This window comes from Heteronotia binoei, chromosome 12, assembly GCF_032191835.1.
Source record: "Heteronotia binoei isolate CCM8104 ecotype False Entrance Well chromosome 12, APGP_CSIRO_Hbin_v1, whole genome shotgun sequence".
In the NCBI taxonomy this organism is placed as follows: Eukaryota; Metazoa; Chordata; class Lepidosauria; order Squamata; family Gekkonidae; genus Heteronotia; species Heteronotia binoei.
Window position 1 is genome coordinate 22,285,609 of NC_083234.1, and position 20,317 is coordinate 22,305,925.

Genomic DNA, 20,317 nt, shown 5'->3' on the forward strand with positions numbered 1-20,317 from the left:
GGCTCAAAGTACTTGTCTAGCCAAATACTGTGGCCAGCAGGGCCAACCCTGCCACTAAACAAACTAGGCCCTATGGGGGCACCAAATTGGGCACCCCCATGTGATTCAGTGATGCTATCAGTGCAGGGGCAGGGGGCAGTGTTTCCTCTAAGCTGAGTTAGCGTGAGTTAGCTCATAGATTTTCAGCCGCCAGCTCACGCATTTTTGTCTTAGCTCAGGAAGGATGACCCCAGAGCACACTAATTTATGCAGTAGCTCACAACTTTAATACCAGTAACTCACAAAGTAGAATTTTTGCTCACAGCTTAGAGGGAACACTGGTGGGGGGTGCCGGAAGTTAGCCTTGCCTAGGGTGACAGACGGTCTAGGGCCAGCCCTGGTGGCTAGCCAATTGTTAGCCACTCCCTACCACCAAAGAGGAAACCACACCAAACAGGAAGCTGGCTCTGAAGGCTCTTGGCTGACTGTGGCAACAGAGCCCCTTGAATGCCTAGAACAGAACAGTGCTATCGTCTTTCCAAGGGGGCAGCGTAGCAGTCCACTCTGTGCTTGTAGAAGGCAGCATGCATCTTTGGAAAACTCAGCTTTTGCATATTACTAAATACCTGCTGAAGAAGTCCAGCTTTTCATCATGGGAGTTGAGGTGCTGCTGGAGCTGCTCGGAGCTCATGAACCGTCGGTTGCACTCGTAGCACGGCCAGTTTTTCTCTTGTTCTCGGAGAACTGCATTTTCAAATTAGACCAACTGATGACAGAACTTTTAGACACCAACAATTTACGCTTTCCACATTTCTGCCAAAGACATTTTCCTCCTGTACTTCAGTGCATGGTGGAGATCGGGATGATTAAGAAACATGCTCTACAAATCTTTTGCTGGCTGGCTTACATTTTGCACTCCTGTGACACAGGTCAGTGTTAGAAGGGCAAAGACGACAGCAAACATTCAGAGAAGAAGGCACACAAATGTTGTAGACATGCTTTCTGAATCCTCCCCTCAACAAACCTATTTGGAATATTGGCCTCTGGACAGTGCTTTGTTAGCTATGAACTGTGACAGTTCTAATTCAAATTCTGCACTACTTTTGCATAAACTCATTTAATGTGCATGGTTTCCTCTGCATCTGATATTCTGGTTTCTGTACAACACAGCATTTTTGGCAAGGAGCAAATTAATGGATTGCTGAGAGGCAGAAGGAACATATGGACAGGGCAAAAGAATCAGAAGCTAAGAGAAAAATGCATGCAAGGTAATTCCTGATTACTACAGCTTGGTCAGACATGGGATGCAGTCCTCCAAAGTCTCATTGAAATACCTGGACCTGCATGGAAGATATGTGCCTGAGAGTGCATCCAAGGCAAGCACATTTTCAGACATGACTAAGTCATGAAGACTGAATAGAGGACTAGAGACCAGCATTTTGTTTTACAAGCCAGTCATTCAAATTCTGTGCCATAGTGAAACACAGAAGATAAATGGGCCAAACAACTGGGGGGGAGGGGCAGTTAAAGAGCAAGTGTAGAGAGGGAGTGGGGACGTGAAATCTCCCCCCTTGAACCCTCCTGGATCTCTCACTAGTCAAAATAGAAACCAGACAAAATCTGTAAAGTGCAGCAGACAATGTCCTTCATTTTGGTAAGGTTTCAAGCTGATGATGGCTGTACACCCAGGGCTTTTTTTGAGCAGGAACACAGTTCCGGCTGGCTTAGTGTAAGGGGGCATGGCCTAATATGCAAATAAGTTCCTGCTGGTTTTTTTCTACAAAAAAGTCCCGTGTGAAACAATGGTGATGTCAGGGGGTGTGGCCTAATATGCTAATAAGTTCATGCTGCACTTTTTCTACAAAAACAAGCCCTGTGTACGCCCATAATACGGGGATATTATTTTTAATAATTATATGTACATCCCACCAATCTTCCATCATGGAACTTGAGGTGGCTTTTGTAGGAAGCCCAGGAGGCTCCCCATCCAAGCGCTGACCCATCCCAAACCCAAACTCTTATCATGTAAGGCTCATGCATCATTCATTTTTCGCCCAGTACAAACTTGTAATATGCCGCTCTCTTCCTGATCCGATTTCATACATAAACTCGCTTGAGCCATGAAAGAAATGGCTTTGCTTTATTTCTGAAATATAATAGACTTTATATTATATAAAGTCTATATACATAAAGCCCAGTCTCCATGAGCCCTAGCAGAGGATACCCCCCACGTACAATGCTTGGGCACTGCGACCCTTTCATTCCTACTCCAGGACCAGGTTAAGGGTGGGTCACATTTGCCAGCAGTATTTATGACCAGGTACATCAGGAAAAGGCAAGTTGGGCTACTAGAAATAGCTAAGTGTGCATACTTGTTTTTAGCAATGAAGAGAGTGTATGATAACGGAGCCCTAACAAATAAAATCCCTATTTGAGTTCAGCTGGAAGTAGGCATGCAAAACTGTGTCTGTTTTTATGGGTTATAAGGGGGAAAAACCCACAATATCTTTTTAAAATTCTTTGGAAAAATGAAAGGAAAATACCTTTCCTTTCCTCCTCAGTTATATCATGGATCTTCTGATTCACATATGCGGCGTATGAGGCAGCATACCACACCTGCAGTGGATACACACAGAATTAAAAAGAACATTTCTCAATGGGCTCCAAAAAGTGAATGACGTCATCACTGACCGATCATATTTGAATCCTGCCTTTCCTCCAAGGAGCTCAGGGCAATGTGCATGCAGATTATCCCATTTGATCCTCATAAGAAAATGGTGCAGTAGGTTGGACTGAGAGGGATCGGTTAAAGGCCATGGGAGCACAGTGGAAATTCCAACCCACATCCTGTTGCCACCTTGCACTGATGCTCTTCAGAACCAGTAATCACTAGCATTTTATTGTACATTTCATACATGGCTGACCCTGACGTGAAAAGAATGATGAATTTAAGTACAAGCCACAAGAACAAATTGTTATATAAGTGCCAGGAGGCCTTTTAAGATCATCATGCCAAGAATATTCTTAAGAGGCTGCTCCTATGGGGATTTCTTTCTGTAATTTCACACACTGTATGGCAGATCCTCAGAGAGGAAGCATGGACAGGCATCTCAATTTCTCCATTCATTCATTGCCTCACCAAAAAAAGAAAGTGTTTTTTTCAAAATGCCATGTGCATTATTGCAAAGTAGAATGTGCCACTCTTCCCTTGGATCTAGGATTTTAACTTTTCGTAAAGCCTCAAAGAAAACAATTGAGAACAAATAAGGGGGAGGAAATCCCATTCCTCCCCCTGCCAATGACTTCCACTTCTGCCTTGGCCCTGGCTCTGTATCCTCCTCCACTATTTCACACACACACACACATACACACCACTGTCTTCCCTTCTCTGCCACCTAGCTGGTTGGCCTGCTTGTCTATCAGGCCTCCTGGTCTTCCTTGTCCATCCACCCACCCATTCTTTCCTCCACACTCTTTATCTGCTTGCCTCTCTGCTCTCTCCTATATAGTAATAGAAGAGAGAAGCTGGCAGCTGGGGGAAGCAAGTCAAATCCAGCTCCAACTTCTCCTCCTTGACTGCTTGTGATGGCCACTGATCCATTTACATGGAGCCTTTGGGGTTATTATGGGATCCCAATATGCTTCCTTGATGCCTGCCTGATGTCTCTACATTCTTTTGGGCTTTGGTTCTACCCTGTGGATTTTCTTTTTATCGGTGTGAAGCCCACCTTTAGCTACTATAAACAGAACAGCACCAGCTACAATAGCATTAACAGCAACATTTACACTGTGCTTTAAGAGATCAACGAGAACTTTGCACACAGGGCCAGACCACAGACTTGGCTAATAGTGTTTACGTGTGTGCAGGAAGTTTCAGAAAAAAGTTATTGAATTTACAAAGTCACATTGCCAGCCTCAAGGTGGGGCCTGGAGATCTTCCAAAATTTCAATGGATCTCCAGGTGACAGAGATTAGTCCCACTACAGAAAATGGCAGCTTTCAAAGGTGCACTCTATGGCATGACACCCTGCTGAGGTCCATTCTCTTCTCAAACCCCAGCCTCCCCACGCTCTGCCCCCAAATCTCCAGGAATTTTCCAACCTGGAGTTGGCAACCCTGGTAGAAGGATTAGCCTGCCAGGCCCCCCCTCCAGTGGGCAATTGTTGGTTATTATGCACAACGCACCACAGTTTGAGTGGAGAGGAGTATAGCAGGGCTGGAGGCCCAATCCCACCCTAAAGATTTCTGCTTGGACTCTTGAGACCACGTATAGGAGGGATTTAGGCTCTGATTTCAATTTTTCCCCCTGCCTTGCACCATAATCAGGGAAAACAGAACAAATTAATAAAGCCCCAGATGGCAAAGCTTTTCTTTCGACTGCCCTCCACTTCTCAAGCTGCATTACTGAAAATTAAAAGCTAATTTTCCCCAACTGTTCCCTCTACGCTCCACTTGATTTGTTTTTAACATGGGATAAAAATAACTCCACAATGATTAGGATCACCAACACTAAAGTCAGATGATTACAGGCACGGGCCAAGTTTCAAACCTCGAAGGTACACTGATTGAAGAAAATGGCACCACATTAGTCAACAAAACTCTAGGAAATGTGGGGAAGAGCCACTCATATTCACAGGCAGGTAGAGAGCTAAGTGCCACCAAGGATGTTATAAATAAGCTGCTTTGGTGCACATTAATCTTAAGATTTAAAAGAAACCAACTACCAACTACTAGAGATGTGTAAAACTAGTAGGGCCTTTGTTTAGACCAGACTTCCGCTTTGTTTAGAGCCAGTTTGGTGTAGTGGTTAAGTGCACTGACTCTTATCTGGGAGAACCGGGTTTGATTCCCCACTCCTGCACTTGCACCTGCTGGAATGGCCTTGGGTCAGCCATAGCTCTGGCAGAGGTTGTCCTTGAAAGGGCAGCTGCTGGGAGAGCCCTCTCAGCCCCACCCACCTCACAGGGTGTCTGTTGTGGGGGGAGAAGATATAGGAGACTATAAGCTGCTCTGAGTCTCTGATTCAGAGAGAAGGGCGGGATATAAATCTGTAATTCTTCTTCTTCTGTTTAGACTTCCAAGGGGTAGGCTGGTGGCTGAAATACACTGAAATACAACCACAGGCAAGACTGAGAGCTCCTGGCCTGCTTCTCTTTCCATCCCAGTGTAAGCAGTCAGGTTAACAGCAGGGCTGCTATATTTGCTGGAAGGACATCACACTGTTCCATGGTGGCCTGAAAATGACTCTATGATTATCAACACACTGATGTGACCAATACAACTGGGAGTTCCCTGTTTGTATAGATGAGGTGACTGCCTTGGAACAAAAGCCCGGGGAATTGTGATTTCATAATCAAGTCCTCAAGGCATCATACAGAGACGTTATCAGCAAACAGTCCAGGGCAGAGGTTTCCATGCTTTTGCATGGAAACCCATATCCATCCTAGTGAATAGGTGGTCCTGCCCACTCCCTCCTTGGAGCCTCTTTAGAAGGATTATCCCTTCCTACCCACACTTTCTCAATTTTATTGCTATATTTGTTGTTGCTGCCATCAAGTCACAGCTGACTTACGTCAACCCCATAGGGCAGGGTTGGCCAAACTGCGGCTCAGGAGCCACACGTGGCTCTTTCACAGATATTGTGTGGCTCTTGAAGCCCCCCACCCTACCCTATCAGCCAGCTTGGAAGAAGGCATTTGTCTCTTTAAATCACTTCTCCAAGCCAAGCCAGCCAGAGGCTTGGAGAATGCATTTAAAATTAAAGTTGCTTTCTTTCCACCTCTCTTTCCAGTTTGGTGTAGTGGTTAAGTGTGCGGACTCTTATCTGGGAGAACCAGGTTTGATTCCCCACTCCTCCACCTGCAGCTGCTGGAATGGCCTTGGGTTAGCTATAGCTATCACAGGAGTTGTCCTTGAAAGGGCAGCTGATGTGAAAGCCCTCTCAGCCCCACCCAACTCACAGGGTGTCAGTTGTAGGGGAAGAAGATATAGGAGATTGTAAGCCACTCTGAGTCTCTGATTCAGAGAAAAAGGTGGGGTATAAATCTGCAGTCTTCTTCTTCTTCCACCCCCTCTCCCATCCATTTTCCTCCCTCTCTTCCTTTCTTGTGGCTCTCAAACATCTGGCGTTCATGTCTTGTGGCTCTCAAACATCTGACACTTATTCTATGTGGCTCTTTGGTTAAGCAAGTTTGCCCACCACTGCCATAGGGTTTTCAAGGCAAGAGATGTTCGGAGGTGGTTTGCCATTGCCTGCCTTTGGCGAGGAGGGCGGGATATAAATTAAATAAAATAAATTAAAAAATAAATAAATTCATGACCCTGGCATTCCCTGGTGGTCTCCCTTCCAAATGCCAGCCAGGACCAACCAAGCTTAGCTTCTGAGATCCGGCGAGTCCGGACTAGCCTGGGCTATCCAGGCCGGAGCATTTTTACACGCCTATCCCATATAGATGCCGGTGGAATTAAAAAAACATGGCTCCATTCTTAGCTAGGGACTGAAGTCATGGTGTAAATAAGGTTTACAATCCATGAAGCGTGTGGGAAGCATGGTGATGAGGGAGTTATGCACCAGAACCAAAGTAGCCCGTGGTAACAAAAATGTGCTTAGCTCCCAATATGGCTGCAAGTTTGAGTATGCTAATCATCTAAAGCTTCAGCGCATTAATTGGCAGGAGCCAGTTTTAATCAGTTTAAAACCAGCTCCTGCCAATTAATGCACTGAAGCTTTAAATGACTGATACATTCAAGCTTGCAGCCATATTGGAAACAAACTCAAATTTATGAGTGACAGGTCTCTGCAGTGAGCATTCATGACAAACTATCACAGCATCCCAGAAAGGAAGTGGCCAGGTGGTGACACAGTAAAAAGTAGAGACTCTAAACTTCAACACCTGGCATGCTGTGTGCTGCAATCAACATGCCTAAGGAGGAAGCTGGCCTCGGTTCCCCCCCACCCCATGAGACCGCAGGCTCATAAGCACAGAGTCTGTGTGCATGGAAAGTATACACATGTGGGTCCTTTCCTTCCCGTGTATAACCAGTCAGCCAAACCTCCTGATGGAAATGCCACCCACCATTTCAGCCAAGGGCAAAGATGTTATAGAGACATTCTAGCAAGGTCTGAAGCTGGGCTGTTTAGTCAAACAAATTCACGCTCTTTCTACTCTGCTGAAAACGCTGTGTAACAGGTTGTCCCATACCTTGAGTTCCTGTTTAGGCTCAACATTTTTAATGGTCGTGAAATAAATATGATGGCCATATTGGTAGGCGACGAGGTTCTGTTCTAGATGGTTCTGAGCAGGTCGCACAAACATCATCCAGTTGCAAAGAGCCTCGCTGGACAGCTCAAACCACAGATCTTCCTGCAGGTCCCAATCTTTTCGGTCACCCTTTTCGAGGGACACCTGAGGCAAAATTTGTAAAAAACAACAACAAAGAAACAAATCTAGAAAACAGGGCTTACAAAGAAACAAACAGCTTTTGTCACTGTTTTCCATCATCGTATTTTGTCAGCAGGTGAAGATTTCTAGTTATTTATTTATTCTGGCCTGGCATTCCTTCAATGATATCTCCTATGTTTTAATCAATATTTTATGTGATTTTAAAATATGTATTTTATTTTAGGTTTTGTTTTTATGAATTCTTTTTATCAGGGCTTTTTTTTGTAGAAAAAGCCCAGCATTAACTCATTTGATTATCAGGCCACACCTACTGACATCACCATTGGTCTCACACAGGGCTTTTTTCTAGAAAAAGCCCAGTAGAAGTTCATTTGCATATTAGGCCACACCCCCTGACACCAAGCCAGCTAGAACTGTATTCCTGTGTGTTCCTGCTCAAAAAAAGCCCTGATTTTTATAATGTTTTGTTTTAACAGTCAGGAAGGCCAGCTTGACTACTAAGCAAAACTAAGTGATCACCTATGGCACCAGAGTTAGGGCACACCAAAAAGCCTGCGCTGGGTGGAGAGAGGGCTGCTTTATATTGAGTTACACTATTGGCTTATCTAGCCTAGGACTGTCAACATAGGGCTGCCAATCTCCAGGTGTTGGTTGAAAATCTCCTGGAATTGCAACCAGTCTCCAGGTGACAGAGATCAGTTCCCCTAGAGAAAATGACCACCACGGAAGGTGGACTCTGTGGCATTATATCTCATTGAAGTCCCTTCCCTTCCCCCTCAGCTCCACCCCCCCCCCCCTGCTTGTGCAGAGAACACTACTTTAATTTTCAGAAGATTTAATCCCCCCTGTGTGTAGCTTTTTTATTTTCAGATTTTTCTGCAAACCTGGGGAGTGTTCCAAGTGTGCAGGAAAAAATCTCTTTAGCCTCTATGTGGCCCCAATCCTCAGATTTAAATATTTGCAGATGGCAAGCATAGCTGACTAAAAGTATATGGGTTACTTTTCCCCCTTCCCAATATAAAATGCATGAATCTCATATCTATTAATGGGGAATGTTTCTATTTTATTTTGAAATGTTTAACATTTATAAATATTCACCTAAGGAATAGGCTGTATTTTGTGACTATTTCACATGTTATGCACAGGTAGTCCTGTCTGTCATCAAGTCTCCCAAAGCTTCCTCTCCTACTCCACACTGGTTCTCCTCCTTTTTCCTGGCAACTCACTTGCTAGAGTGTCACGGCCTACGCAACAGAGTTTGAGAACAATTACTTTAACTATTTGACCTAGCCTTCAAATCTCCTGATTTGAAGGAAAGATATACAAATGTCCTGTTTTCAAATAATCTCGTTAATTGGGGATGAATAATCTACTTCACGCATCTGAAAAAGCAGATTCTTCCCCGTTAATAGTTCATTGGTCTTTCAAGTGCTGCAAGATTCTTGTTTGTTTCTGACAATAAGAAAGATAAAGCAAATAAAAGCCAGCCATTGGTCAATGGAATTCATTCATACAGAAAGCAAGGGCACTTCTATTATACAGATTATGTGAATTCTCTCTCTGATACCAGCATTTGGCATGCATGAATATACAGTCATATTTACATTTCTTGCAATCTCAAGACTCTGAAAAAGGAAATTAGTGGGCAGAAATTTGTATCTCAAACAATGCATACAGCAAATTTTGCATCTTTACCTTTAAATGGATGTAGCAGTCCTTCAGCTCTGACTGCCTGACCAGAGGTCCTTCCACAGGGCCAAACTGTGTGCGCTTGGGAATGCGTCGTTTGGAGAACACTCCTCCTAGGAATCTGTCTATGTAAAGGACCAAGGGGAGGCTGGCTCTCGCTCTTGTTAATACTGGCCGGTTTGGAATCGGGTGCAAGGGTCCGTGCTTGGGGCAAACAGAGGGATGAGCGTTATTACACTCTTCACACCCTGAAACACACAGTTAAAAAAAGGATACGAATAAGTTATGTTACCTCACATCCACTACCACAAAAAAGCAGCAAAGCACACAGCCATTCTGAATCAAATATTTGCTGTCTGTGCCCCATTCATTCAGAGTTTTTATGGCTCAAACTACCATGTGTGGCTGGGGATCTGTAGAGGGAGGAAGGAAGGAAGGAAGGAAGGAAGGAAGGAAGGAAGGAAGGAAGGAAGGAAGGAAGGAAGGAAGGAAGGAAGGAAGGAAGGAAGGAAGGAAGGAAGGAAGGAAGGAAGGAAGGAAGGAAGGAAGGAAGGAAGGAAGGAAGGAAGGAAATGCAGATATACTTATGGGAAAGGTAAAGGGTTAATTCCTTGACCCTGCATCATTCCAGCAATCAACTTTAAGCTGGGGCGGTGAGGGGACAAGAATAGGGATACTATGGATACCTGTATTTTCCCCTACTATAACTAAAAGTAATCTGGAAATACCAGTTTTGATTGCAGAAATTTCACAGAGCTAAGAGTTAAGCCCCCACTTCCACAATGCCCTGGTCCTTATGTGGCCCTGCTTCACCTGAAGTGGTGTAGAAACTATGCAGCTCAGTTCTGCTCTACTTGCTGGTACAAATCCCTTGCTACTATTAACCACAACATCAACACCATGCTGGCAGGAAAAAGCAGTAATGCAACTGGGTAGTGAAGATGAAACTTCTTGTGCCAATACCAATGGATCTGTGCTAGATCTTGTGTTCTGTTATCCCTACACATTAGATAGTGGGGCTGAGTTACTATGAACGGCTGGCTGTCTCTGCTCTCTGCCCACTTCTCTGGCTCTGCGGTGGCAGTTTCAAGACTCCCCTTCATCTGTCTCAATGTTTATTTTCTGGTTACAAGCACAGATGGACCCAAGCCAATTGCAGAGCTCAGTCCAGCAAACAGATATGCCCCATTTAAACATTAAAAGGGTTTGGATTCATTCACACAGGCTGCCTCCACAAAGAGTTTTTTCAGTCAGGGCTACCAAACTGGAGAAGATTTTTTTTTTTTTTAATTTGATGTGGTCTAATTGTGCACCAATTTTTCCTTTCCTGTCCAGTATGCTCTTTCCCAAACCAGCTTTTCTCCAGTCTTTTTAGAGGGAGTGCAAACCAAGCAGATAATTGCATGCATTTTCAGAGGTCCTACCCGCACAAGCACCCTTTTCCTCCCAGCAGTCCTGCAGAACCACCATTTTCCCTACCCTGCCACCAGAGATTTTGGGGGCTTTTATTTTTGAAAAATTGGTATTTGACACAGTTAGTGCAATCAGGGAAGCCTGATTTCATCAGATCTCAGAAACTAAGCAGGGTCAACCCTGACAAGTATTTGGATGGGCGACCTTCGCAGAATACCAAGGTAATAATACGGAGGCAGGCAACGGCAAACCACCTTTGAAAGTCTCTTGCCTTGAAAACCCTACAGGCTTGCCATAAGCCAGCTTGACTTGAAAACATAAAATAGTGCAATAACAATTACCAATTTCTTTAAAAGCCCTTCAATGAGGAGAAAAGGCAGGGAAAATTGTAGCTGACAGAGGGAAACATGCAGAAAATTGCTGCTGTCCTTGTTTATGCTGAATTTACATGGACAAGTAATGCAAGACAAAGAATCCTTGCAGTGTAGATGCAGCTATAACTGCTGAAGTGAACACACAGAAAGGAGATGAGACCAAGAGACCAAAGCACTTCCTGGTTGGCTTACACAGGTCGTTTGGATCAAAGGGGCGAGGTGGATCAGGGTCCCATTCATCCATATCTGTATCTTCCCCCTCTTCCTCTTCTTCCTCATCATCGTCCTCCTCGTCATCTTCCTCATCATCTTCCTCATCTGCATCATTTTCCTCTTTTGTTTCCATGCTACCCATTGGGTTCTGCAAAGGTTCTAGAGGAGTAGCATCATCTACGGCCTCCATAGGAGGCAACACCTGGTTATGCACAGGTATTGACACCTAAGAAAAGATTTCAAAAAATGCCATTATCCAGGACAGCCAACCAGAAAAGAACAGTGATTTTACTCTAAGTAATTCACCACTAGAAGTGAGGAAATGAAGACAGGCTCTTCCTCCCTTTGCCCCTTTAGGAACATAGTGAAACTTGCATCCAGATTTGTAGCCAAATGACCAATCCCTCCAGTATTTCAGGCTATTCCAGCAAGCTCTTCTCAGATTGTCATATGTTACAAAGCAAGTGAGATCACCCAATGCCCATTCACACTTACTCAGAAACTGAAAAAGGCTTGGTTGTACCAGTAGTGGCTAAGTGCATGCACTCTTATCTGGGAGAACTGGGTTTGATTCCCCACTCCTCCGCTTACAGCTGCTGGAATGGCCTTGGGTCAGCCATAGCTCTCACAGAGCTGTCCTTGAAAGGGCAGCTTCTGGGAGAGCTCTCTCAGCCTCACCCACCTCACAGGGTGTCTGTTGTGGGGGAGGAAGGTAAAGGAGATTATGAGACGCTCTGAGATTCAAAGTGAAGGGCAGGGTATAAATCCAATATCATCTTCACCATCTTACTTAAAGGCAGCATGGGAGCTGAGTTTTGTTAATTACATCAAATAGGTATGTACACTGGCTGAAGAATGTTTTGAAATAATTTTATAAACTTCTTTAAAACTACATCATTACATTTTTTTTTTGCTTCCAAGGCAGCAGAAATGCATGTTGCTTTTATGCCTCGCATTCTCTTCTTCCACAGAACCCTTTGCTAGCCTGCATCCTCCACCAACCCCAGAAAGCAACACTCCAGTGTTATCCCACTGAAGAAGGGACAAAAAGGTACAGTGGAAGTGAAAGCTTAGAACTGGAGACTGAAGCCTCTCCTGTTGCCGTGGAACATTAAAAGCGTTCTGGCTGCGGCTCCTGCAGATTTAATCCCAGGGTTCTGTGCTTGCATCACATCTGCTTCACTAGCCGTGTCATGTGTATTTTTACGGAACTTGGCAGGAAGGGGCTGAGGAACATCTGTGAAAACCTCATTTGGTAGCTCTAATAGCACAGCAGGTGATCTGTGCCAATCACAAAAGCAACTCAACTAGGCCATCAGCCATCAAGGTGGGTGGGGTGTGTAGTCAACAGGACTCCCCCGGTATGCAGAAAGAGATGAGTTTTTAAATTATCAAAGATAAACCATCAAAATGACCTGATAAGGCCTGAGTATGCTCTAGGAGGCATGACATATTGAGAATAATTACAAATCAGTTTAAGGTGGGGCACAGTGAGATGGAGACACTGGACTGTTCGCCCCTGAGATTTATAGAATTCCGAATAAGGAAGGTTTGGGTACCAATGCAGAGGAGTTTCCAAATTGTTTCCCCTTCTGCCTTCCTGAGGTTCCTTACGGATCTCTAACAATACTCCCTCTAAGCTGTGGAGTCTTGCGAGCAAAAACTTTGTGAGCTACTGGCATTAAAGTTGTAAGCTAACTGCATAAATTAGTTTGATCTGAGGCCATTTTTCATGAGCTGAGACAAAAATGTGTGAGTGGAAGGCTAAAAGGCTGCGAGCTAGCTCACATTAACTCCACTTAGAGGGAACAGTGGTCTCTAATAGGTCCCCTCTAATAGCAAACTTTATAATAAAGGCAACAGAAAAGCCCCACATGCAGGCCAGGCTTGTATTTCTGAGCACTCAGGAATTTTCCAGGTATGCAGAAAAATCTTAGTTTGAGAATTTAAAAAAATCCCTCCCCTTAAAAATGGCGTGATAAGGACTGAACATACTCATTGCTCTAGAAACACTGAGAACTGCTGAAAGTCAGTTAAATAGAGGGGGGAAATCAAAGGGATATCGCCAAACTGGCTTGCAAATCCCCTTGAGATCTTATAGTAGCTTGGACAGGGGGATTATTTTATTTCACTAATTTAAAACATATCTATGCTGCCTTTCCGCCCAAACAGGGTTCCCAAGGTGGCAAGCATCCAAATATTAAAACAATTTTTAAAAAAAAAATATACAAATTTATAAAAATATCCAAGCATATAACCACAATGCAACCGGGAAGGAGAGCCAATAAGAGCTATGGAGGGGGGCCTGGAAGGGAAAATTTCCCAATCTCTTATCACCCTTGCAATGTCATGGGCCCTGAGCTTGTAGACCAGATAGAGCTGCCATGCCCCCGGGGCCAGGCGGGGACTTTCCCACCCTGGAGGTTCCCAATCCACTGTCCCACATTGGGCCGGCAAGGGAAACTTCCCCCAACATCGCCAGCACAATGATGTCACCTGGAAGTTACATCATTGAACTGGCGACGTTGCTTGCCAGCTGCTCTAGGCACTTCTGGGAAAGCTATTTTTTTCCGGACGCTCTAGCAATTTGGGAGGGAAAACTCTATGACACAATAGGTACCATAGAGTTTTTCCCTCCCAAATCGCTAGAGCATCCGGGAAAACCATAGAGTTTTTCCTGAAACGTCTAGAGCAGCCAGCAAGCGATGTCACTGGTGCAATGACGTCACTTCCGGGTGACATCATCACGCCGCACGCACAAGAAAAATGTCCCTCACCGGAGGCCACAGGAGACTTGGGAACCCTACAACCAGACCTTCTATATTAATGATAACTAGGAAGGTCTGATGAATATTGTCCAAGTGATGCCTGGGTGAGCTGAGTGGTTTGGCCATGAACTCAAGTGGTTGGATCTTGTGGACCTGTTCCACACACAGAGATATGTTCCTCTGGCAGAAGGAGCCTTCTTCAACATGAATCATAAGGGAGGTTGTAAGTGAGCAATCACCTCTCCTTTTTAGTTCTCCCATCTAAGTGAGAATATACGGTGCTCAGTCTATGGTTAAGCCTTGTGAAAATATTTAGGATAATAAAACCACTACGGAAATGGTTAATAAGAGGAGGTTCTGCAGAAAGAATGCATGGAAACGTCAAGCCTTCGAATTCTTAGAAAGGCACCTGGCAGCTCCCCATCTCCTTTCCCTTCTTCCATCTTCAAGTTGCCACCCAGGGTCTCCATTTTCTGCTTTAATTAGTTTGACATTAAAATGTGCCCTGAAAATGATCCAGCCTATAATTTTCTCACTCCATGAAAGCAACGGAAAACAATACTCAAAGCACTCCAAACACAGGGTTCAGCAAGGAACAAGCTAATTAAAACCTAAAACCCTAATAACAAAAGGCAACCTCATAATCACCCTAGGGCAACGGGTGCTCTAATTTTGAAGAACGCTGCATTTTATTCTTGACACAGAGAAGAGATAAATGTCCATAGTGCACAGCAGATTAGGCAGAAGTCAGTATAATGAAGAAAGCGGGGGGGAGGGGCTGCTTTAAGAGCACTCCGGAACAAGCCATCAAAAAATAATCCTGAAGTAAGAATCTTCTGCTAGGTTTTACATAAGGGCTCAAGGGAATCCACAGACAACACTGGCCACGAGGGCTATGCGCAGCCTGCATTAAAAATTAATAAATTTTGATCTCATGACAAGAAAACCCAAATTCCGCTTTAAAGATTCCTCACATTCTGTAACCTGAATATATTACACAAATCAAAAAGTACAGAAATGCTGGTTACTTTTCTTCTAGTCATGCTGAAGAACAGAAAGCTATATGGAGAACTGCCATACCTGCAAGAAAAGAGACATCTGAGATTACAGGGCACTGCCCCACAAGTTAGGAGCCTTGTGGCGCAGAGTGGTAAACTGCAGTATTGCAGTCCAAGCTCTGCTCACAACCTGAGTTCAATCATGGTGGAAATTGGGTTCAGGTAGCCGACTCAAGGTTGACTCAGCCTTCCATCCTTCCAAGGTTGGTAAAATGAGTACCCAGCTTGCTGGGAGTAAAGTGTAGATGACTGGGGAAGGCAATGGCAAACCACCGTATAAAAAGTCTGTCATGAAAATACAATACGACACCACCCCACGGGTGGAAACGACTGGTGTTTGCACAGGGGACTACCTTTATCTTTGGGAAGGGATGGTGGCTCAGTGGTAGAGCATCTGCTTGGTAAGCAGAAGGTCCCAGGTTCAATCCTTGGCATCTCCAACTAAAAAGGGTCCAGGCAAATAGGCGTGAAAAACCTCAGCTTGAGGCCCTGGAGAGCTGCTGCCAGTCTGAGTAGACAATACTGACTTTGATGGACCGTGGGTCAGATTTAGTATAAGGCAGCTTCATATATGTTCAAGTTTATGTTCAAGGAGAGCCAGTTTGGTGTAGTGGTTAAGTGCGCGGACTCTTATCTTGGAGAACTGGGTTTGATTCCCCACTCCTCCACTTGCACCTGCTAGCATGGCCTTGGGTCAGCCATAGCTCTGGCAGAGGTTGTCCTTGAAAGGGCAGCTGCTGTGAGAGCCCTCTCCAGCCCCATTCACCTCACAGGGCGTCTGTTGTGGGGGAGGAAGGTAAAGGAGATTGTGAGCTGCTCTGAGACTCTTCGGAGTGGAGGGCGGGATATAAATCCAATATCTTCATCTTTATCTGCACAGCCAGTCATCAGGAGTAGAATCTTTTGGATTTATCTGGTGGTGGGGGGGGTGTATCTGGCTTTGGGAGTTTGGGATGCAGAATTCTGCACCAAATAGTGACATTCATTGAATGTGTGAAACAACTGTAAATCTGTAGAGCATTCACAGCCCTAGGCACCAAAAATTGCTGGGGGGGTTGGGGGTACAATTTGTGTTCCACAAAGCCTTGAAAAGCCTCAGAAACTGATTCAGAGTTGTCATCATTTAGGTGGAGCCTGAAGATTTCCCAGCGTTACAACTGATCTCCAGGCTACAGAGATTTTTTCCCCCTGGAGAAACAGACTGCTTTGGAAGGTGGATTCTATGCATCATACCCACCTTCCCAATCCCCACTTCCCAAGACTCTATCCTCCAAACCTCCAGGAATTTCCCAAGCTAAAGTTGTCTGCCCTACACTGTTTAGGGATGGGGAGTTTCCCTCAAAAAGATCAGTGGTGACTAGCTCCTTGAAAGTCAGTTTGCCCACCATTACAGGTCTTTCCCTGGTATGTACAGCCACAGGAGAAGGTCAGTATATGCCAATGCATGTTGAACTTTGCAGGGCATAGTGACAACAAGGACCAGGAGGCACACAGCATGATCTGACTGTGCAATCTAGAATATGCCCCAGAAGCCTTTGCAAAGCAGAGGAGTTCCATGACAAGTGTTCCTTAACAGACAAGGTAATCAAAGTTTGGAAACTACTGCCCATGGCTATTACAGTGGTTGGTGCTGACTCTCCTTGACTGGAACAGAATGTAGATCAGGAAGATTTCCCAGCTCCCCAGAAAACATAACAGAATACTGCAGGCGACTGCCCCAAATCTTCTTTTTCCCCTGCCTGGTCAGCAGAAAAGAGCTAAAAGGCCCAGGATTTTTCACCTGGCTCTATCTGCATGAAGATCCTGCTCCACAGTTGGTTGCTGTAACAACACAGCAATGCTGCAGAGCACAGAAAGACTTGGATTTCACGCTCTGAGCTGCAGGCACCAGATCCGGTGTCTAAAATCCCACAGACACTCTTCCTCATACAGTGGCATTTTCCATCAGTCAGATCTGCATGGCTGCAGTCAGTCCTGCATGCTTGGTCTTGCATATGATGGCTTAAAACGCAGCACCCAAAAGGTGTTTGAATGGATAGAGTCTCAATAATTATTACAACAAAACCGTGTGAAAGCATTCATCCCCCCCCCCCATTCCTATCTGAAAACTGATGCCAGTTTTCTTTCTGCTATTCAATATATTGGTGCTGCCTGTGCGCCTTTGTAAATCAAACAAGACATATATGAATCACAGCCCTAGTCTGTAGGAGAGACACTCTGAGAAAGAAGAGGGAGTGGTTAACTGTAACTTCACCATAATAGTCTACTAGCATGGCTTCTGAGCTAGATGAACACAAGAAGCTGCCTTGAGGGACCTAGGCTTGCCAGTCCCCAGGTCCCAGTGGGAAATCTCCTGGTTTTGCAGGCTCTTCTCCGCCACCAGCCAGCTGGCTGGCGTGGGAAGCCCTGCCCCAACAGCCTCCGTGTGCCTTTAACTCTCGGCAGGGTTAGGACTTGGAGTCACTTGCAACTGTTTATATTTCCTTATGTGTGTGTGCCTTTAAATCTCAGCAGCCAAAGAGCTGGATGGGGGGCAGGGTGAGCCAGCAGAGTCACAGAGTAAGTGAAGCCTTTGAGAAAGGCAGAGAAGCCAGCACAGTCCCTCTATTTGTTTTGCATTCAGAATTGGTTTCTATAGTAAAACGGATAGTAAAGTGTTAGCTGGAACCTGATTATGGGATGGAGGAAAACTCCACCCCCTAGGCTGAGCTCCGTTCCTGTGTTAGTCTGAAGAAGCTGGTTGAAATACAGCAGATGGTTACATTCAGCAACTCCCATGGTGAGTAAATTGCCCCAGTGAGAGCACAAAAGTGTGGCCTTTCAAACTCTGTTCATTTTGGCTGCTGTGTGTGTCTGTGTGTGTCCCTTTAAAAAGCTATGCTTTGAAATGCTTCCAAAACCTGACAAGAGGACTTGTGAGGGTATGACAAATTTCACTTTCATTTAGTGGAAGTGCAGTTGCCAGGGTAGGCAAAAAAGAGAAGGAAATTACTGTATTCAGGGGAACTGCACTGCTGAATTTTTATTTATTTATTTAGGGAATGGGAAAGTCTCCCGGTTCCACCCCCAGATATTTCCTGAGTATGACCTGGCAACCCTAGAGGGACCATTGGTCCCTCAAGGTCAGTATTATCTCCTCAGACTGGCAGAGCCTCTCCAGAGTCTCAGAAAGAAGTCACCTATCACCTTATCATTTTAACTATACATGAAGCTGCTGTATTGTCTGCTCAGGCCTGCAGCGCCTCTCCAGAATCTCAGGCAGAAGTCACCTACCACCTAATCCTTTTAACTATACATGAAGCTGCCTTATACTGAATCAGACCCTTTGCCATCCACTCATAGAATAATAGAGGGACCTAATCCAACCCCCTGCACAATGCAGGAAAATCACAAATACCTCTCCTAACACATACCCAGTGACACCTGCTCCACACCCAGAAGTTGGCAAAAACGAAAACAAAAATCACCCTCCAGGATCCCTGGCAAAACTGGCCAGGAAAAAACCTGCTGCCTGACCCCAAAGTGGCAAACTGCATTTCCCTGTAAGAAAAGGTGTGTAAGAAAGGGCCAAGTCAGTACTGTCTACTCAGGTTGACAGTGGCTCTCCAGGGTCTCAGGCAGAGGTCTTTCACAGCATCTACTGCCTGGTCTGCAGATGGCAGGGATTGAACCTGGGACATTCTGCATGCTAAGCAGATGCTCTCCCACTGAGCCACAAGCCCACCACTGCCAAGACTCATCTGCCCTAAAAGTTACTTCACAAGAACCCTCTTTTGGATTGAGAAAGAGAGAAAGAGAGAGAGGGAGAGTGAGGAACATCCCTCAGTAATCCTGATATAGCCTAAAATGAGTGCTGGAATGGCACTGCGGTTAGAATGTTGATCTAGGATCTGGGAGGGCTGTGTTCTAATTTCCCACTCTGCCATGTGGCCATGGGTGACCCTGGGCTTGTCACACGGTGCATTCACACTAACACTGTTTGCAAGTGGATTTTTCCATTTCACATAGTAAAATCTAATAGCAAATCGCATTAAAATGGATTGTTTAGTGTGTGTGAATGCACCTACAGTCTCTCAGCCCAGTTTACCTCACAAGGTTGTTGCTGTCAGGGTTAAGTGGACGGGGGGAGGGGGGACAGTAGGAAAAGCAGCTCTGGGTCCTGAGCAGAGTGAAAAGTGAGATATGAATAAAAAATAAATAAATGATGAAAATGTCAGTTTTAGCCCTAAAAGGTGCCATTGCTCGTCCTAGAGGAAAGCATCTCTCACTGCTTCCCGCTAAATGGCTGTCAACTCTTACTGGAAGGGACATGTTAGCATTTCACACAAGCAAACCAAGACTACTTCGGTATTTCTTTGTTCTTCCTCCTGTTAGCTTTTTATTTTCATTCCAGTCTCTGAGAGAGCTTTGAGATACTCACTCTAAAAGGCTGTAAGGATCAAGGTGGTCATGTGTTCCCTCTAAGCTGCAGAGTCTTGTGAACTAAAATTCTACTTTGTGAGCTACTGGCATTAAAGTTGTGAGCTACTGCATAAATTATTGTGTTCTGGGGTCATCATTTCTGAGCTAAGACAAAATGTGTGAGCTGGAGGCTAAAAATCTGTGAGCTAGCTCATGCTAAATCAGCTTAGAGGGAACACTGATCATGACCAAAGCCAAGCCAAACTATAAAGAAAAACAGATGATCTTTGAGTGGTCATCTGTGCAGCCACACACATGGGTCTTGCCTTCGGCAACGGATCCTAACCTTGGAGACTCCAAAAGCTCGCTTGAGCATTATTTTTGGTGTGCTTTCCGGCTCGCCCAAGGGAGCAGGCACCAACTGCACATGCCTGGAGCGAGCGGAAGGCGCCCCTCCCACTCAGTTTCTTCCAGCCGCTACTGACATCCGTGCAGGAAAGAAGCAAAAAGACAGCAGAGGGGAAGGCTGGGTGGGCGTGTGTGACTGCACAGATGACCACTCGAAGATCATCAGTTACAGGTAAGCAACCTGTTTATCTTCATTGTGGTCTCTGTGCAGTTCCACACGTGGATGATTAACAAGCTAAGCACGGGAGGTGGGTGAGGGCAATTGGTAAGCAAACATAATAGTTAGTTCACATATGGGCACTCACCTTGCACTCACCTGGAAGAGGATTAGTGAAAGATTGAGCAGAGGACTTCCTGGCTGAAGGAGGCATCACATCTAGTACAAACATCCAGGGCATAATGAGCGACGAATGTGGATGGAGAGGACTAGGTGGCAGTGACACAAATTGTCACGGCTGGGGCCGGGTCAGGCAAAGTCCAGAGGCAGTCCGAGGTCTGTAGCCAGTAAGCAGGAGGGTCCGAGGCGCCAAATCCGAATCACTGTAGAAGTATCGCAGGTCTGAGGTCCAGAAGCCGAGGTCAGGGAGTCCAGAAGTCCAAAGCCAAAGTCA

At 45.2% G+C, this 20,317-nt stretch overlaps 1 protein-coding gene and 1 non-coding gene across 3 annotated transcripts in view; both read right to left on the reverse strand.

Moving 5' to 3' along the window:
- PRDM10 (PR/SET domain 10) overlaps window positions 1–20,317 on the reverse strand; it is a 126,154-nt gene that overhangs the window by 48,450 nt on the left and 57,387 nt on the right. The window contains exons 5-9 of one of the 2 annotated variants that reach the window (XM_060250774.1): window positions 11,051–11,297; window positions 9,078–9,319; window positions 7,182–7,385; window positions 2,523–2,595; window positions 606–723 (exon numbers count right to left, since the gene is read on the reverse strand). In XM_060250774.1, coding sequence (XP_060106757.1) covers window positions 606–723; window positions 2,523–2,595; window positions 7,182–7,385; window positions 9,078–9,319; window positions 11,051–11,297 — 884 coding nt within the window. The remainder of the gene's footprint in view (window positions 1–605; window positions 724–2,522; window positions 2,596–7,181; window positions 7,386–9,077; window positions 9,320–11,050; window positions 11,298–20,317) is intronic. The other variant, XM_060250775.1, reaches the window with a different exon arrangement.
- On the reverse strand, window positions 18,548–18,627 carry TRNAA-AGC (transfer RNA alanine (anticodon AGC)). Its single transcript has one exon. It is a non-coding gene; the product is annotated as a tRNA-Ala (tRNA).